The sequence below is a fragment of the Crocuta crocuta genome, unplaced genomic scaffold (assembly GCF_008692635.1).
Source record: "Crocuta crocuta isolate KB4526 unplaced genomic scaffold, BGI_CrCroc_1.0 scaffold142, whole genome shotgun sequence".
NCBI lineage: Eukaryota > Metazoa > Chordata > Mammalia > Carnivora > Hyaenidae > Crocuta > Crocuta crocuta.
The window spans coordinates 1,256,642-1,257,345 of NW_027528892.1; the positions used below are offsets into that span (position 1 = coordinate 1,256,642).

The 704-nt window shown below is 68.2% G+C and overlaps 1 protein-coding gene across 1 annotated transcript in view; it reads right to left on the reverse strand.

Moving 5' to 3' along the window:
• PPP6R1 (protein phosphatase 6 regulatory subunit 1) overlaps positions 1–704 on the reverse strand; it is an 18,711-nt gene that overhangs the window by 9,705 nt on the left and 8,302 nt on the right. Inside the window, 3 exon segments of the mRNA XM_077756931.1 lie at positions 54–191; positions 281–467; positions 625–674. Of these exon segments, the coding sequence (XP_077613057.1) occupies positions 54–191; positions 281–467; positions 625–674 (375 nt within the window).

Genomic DNA, 704 nt, shown 5'->3' on the forward strand with positions numbered 1-704 from the left:
GCTCACCAGCCCGCCCGCCCGCCGCCCCGGCCCCACCCCGCCCCCGCGCTCACGTTGACCACGTCCTGCCTCAGCTGCGGCCGCTCCACACAGGTGAGGAGACGCAGCAGGAGGTCCATGATGGCAGAGGTGCCGATGTGCTGCAGAAGCAGGTCCACGAAGTCGTCTTTCTTCCGCAGGAAGGACACGAGCTGGGGGCCGGAGGGGCAGCCTCGTCACTCGGCAGGACCCAGGGCCCACGCACCAGCAAGCCCACAGCCCTGGCCCGGTGCGGCGGTACCTGGTCTGTCTTGCGGTTGATAAGAATGCCCATGACCTTGCTGAAGAAGCTGGCGAGCAGCGGGTTGAGGCTGCCACTGCTCTGCAGGAAGCCGTAGAGCCGGTTCAGGAGGGACTCATCTGCGCCCAGCGCGTCGTTGATCTGGGGCACGTCCGAGGTCAGGATCTCGCAGGCCACGCTGGGGTACCTGGGGTTCACATCCAGAAAGGGTGACAAACGCCAGGGAAGCTGACGGGGGCACCCTCACCTCCCTTGCCCTCCTGTCAGAACCCACTCGCAGCTCCCCAGTGCCCCCAAGGCTGCAGCCAACCTCCTGGGCTTGGACGCGACCCCCACCGCCCTACTTCACCCCTGCCTCCCGGCCCCCTGCCTGCACAGGCCCCAAGCCAGGCAGCTGCGGGACAGGCGGGGCGGGGCTCACTTG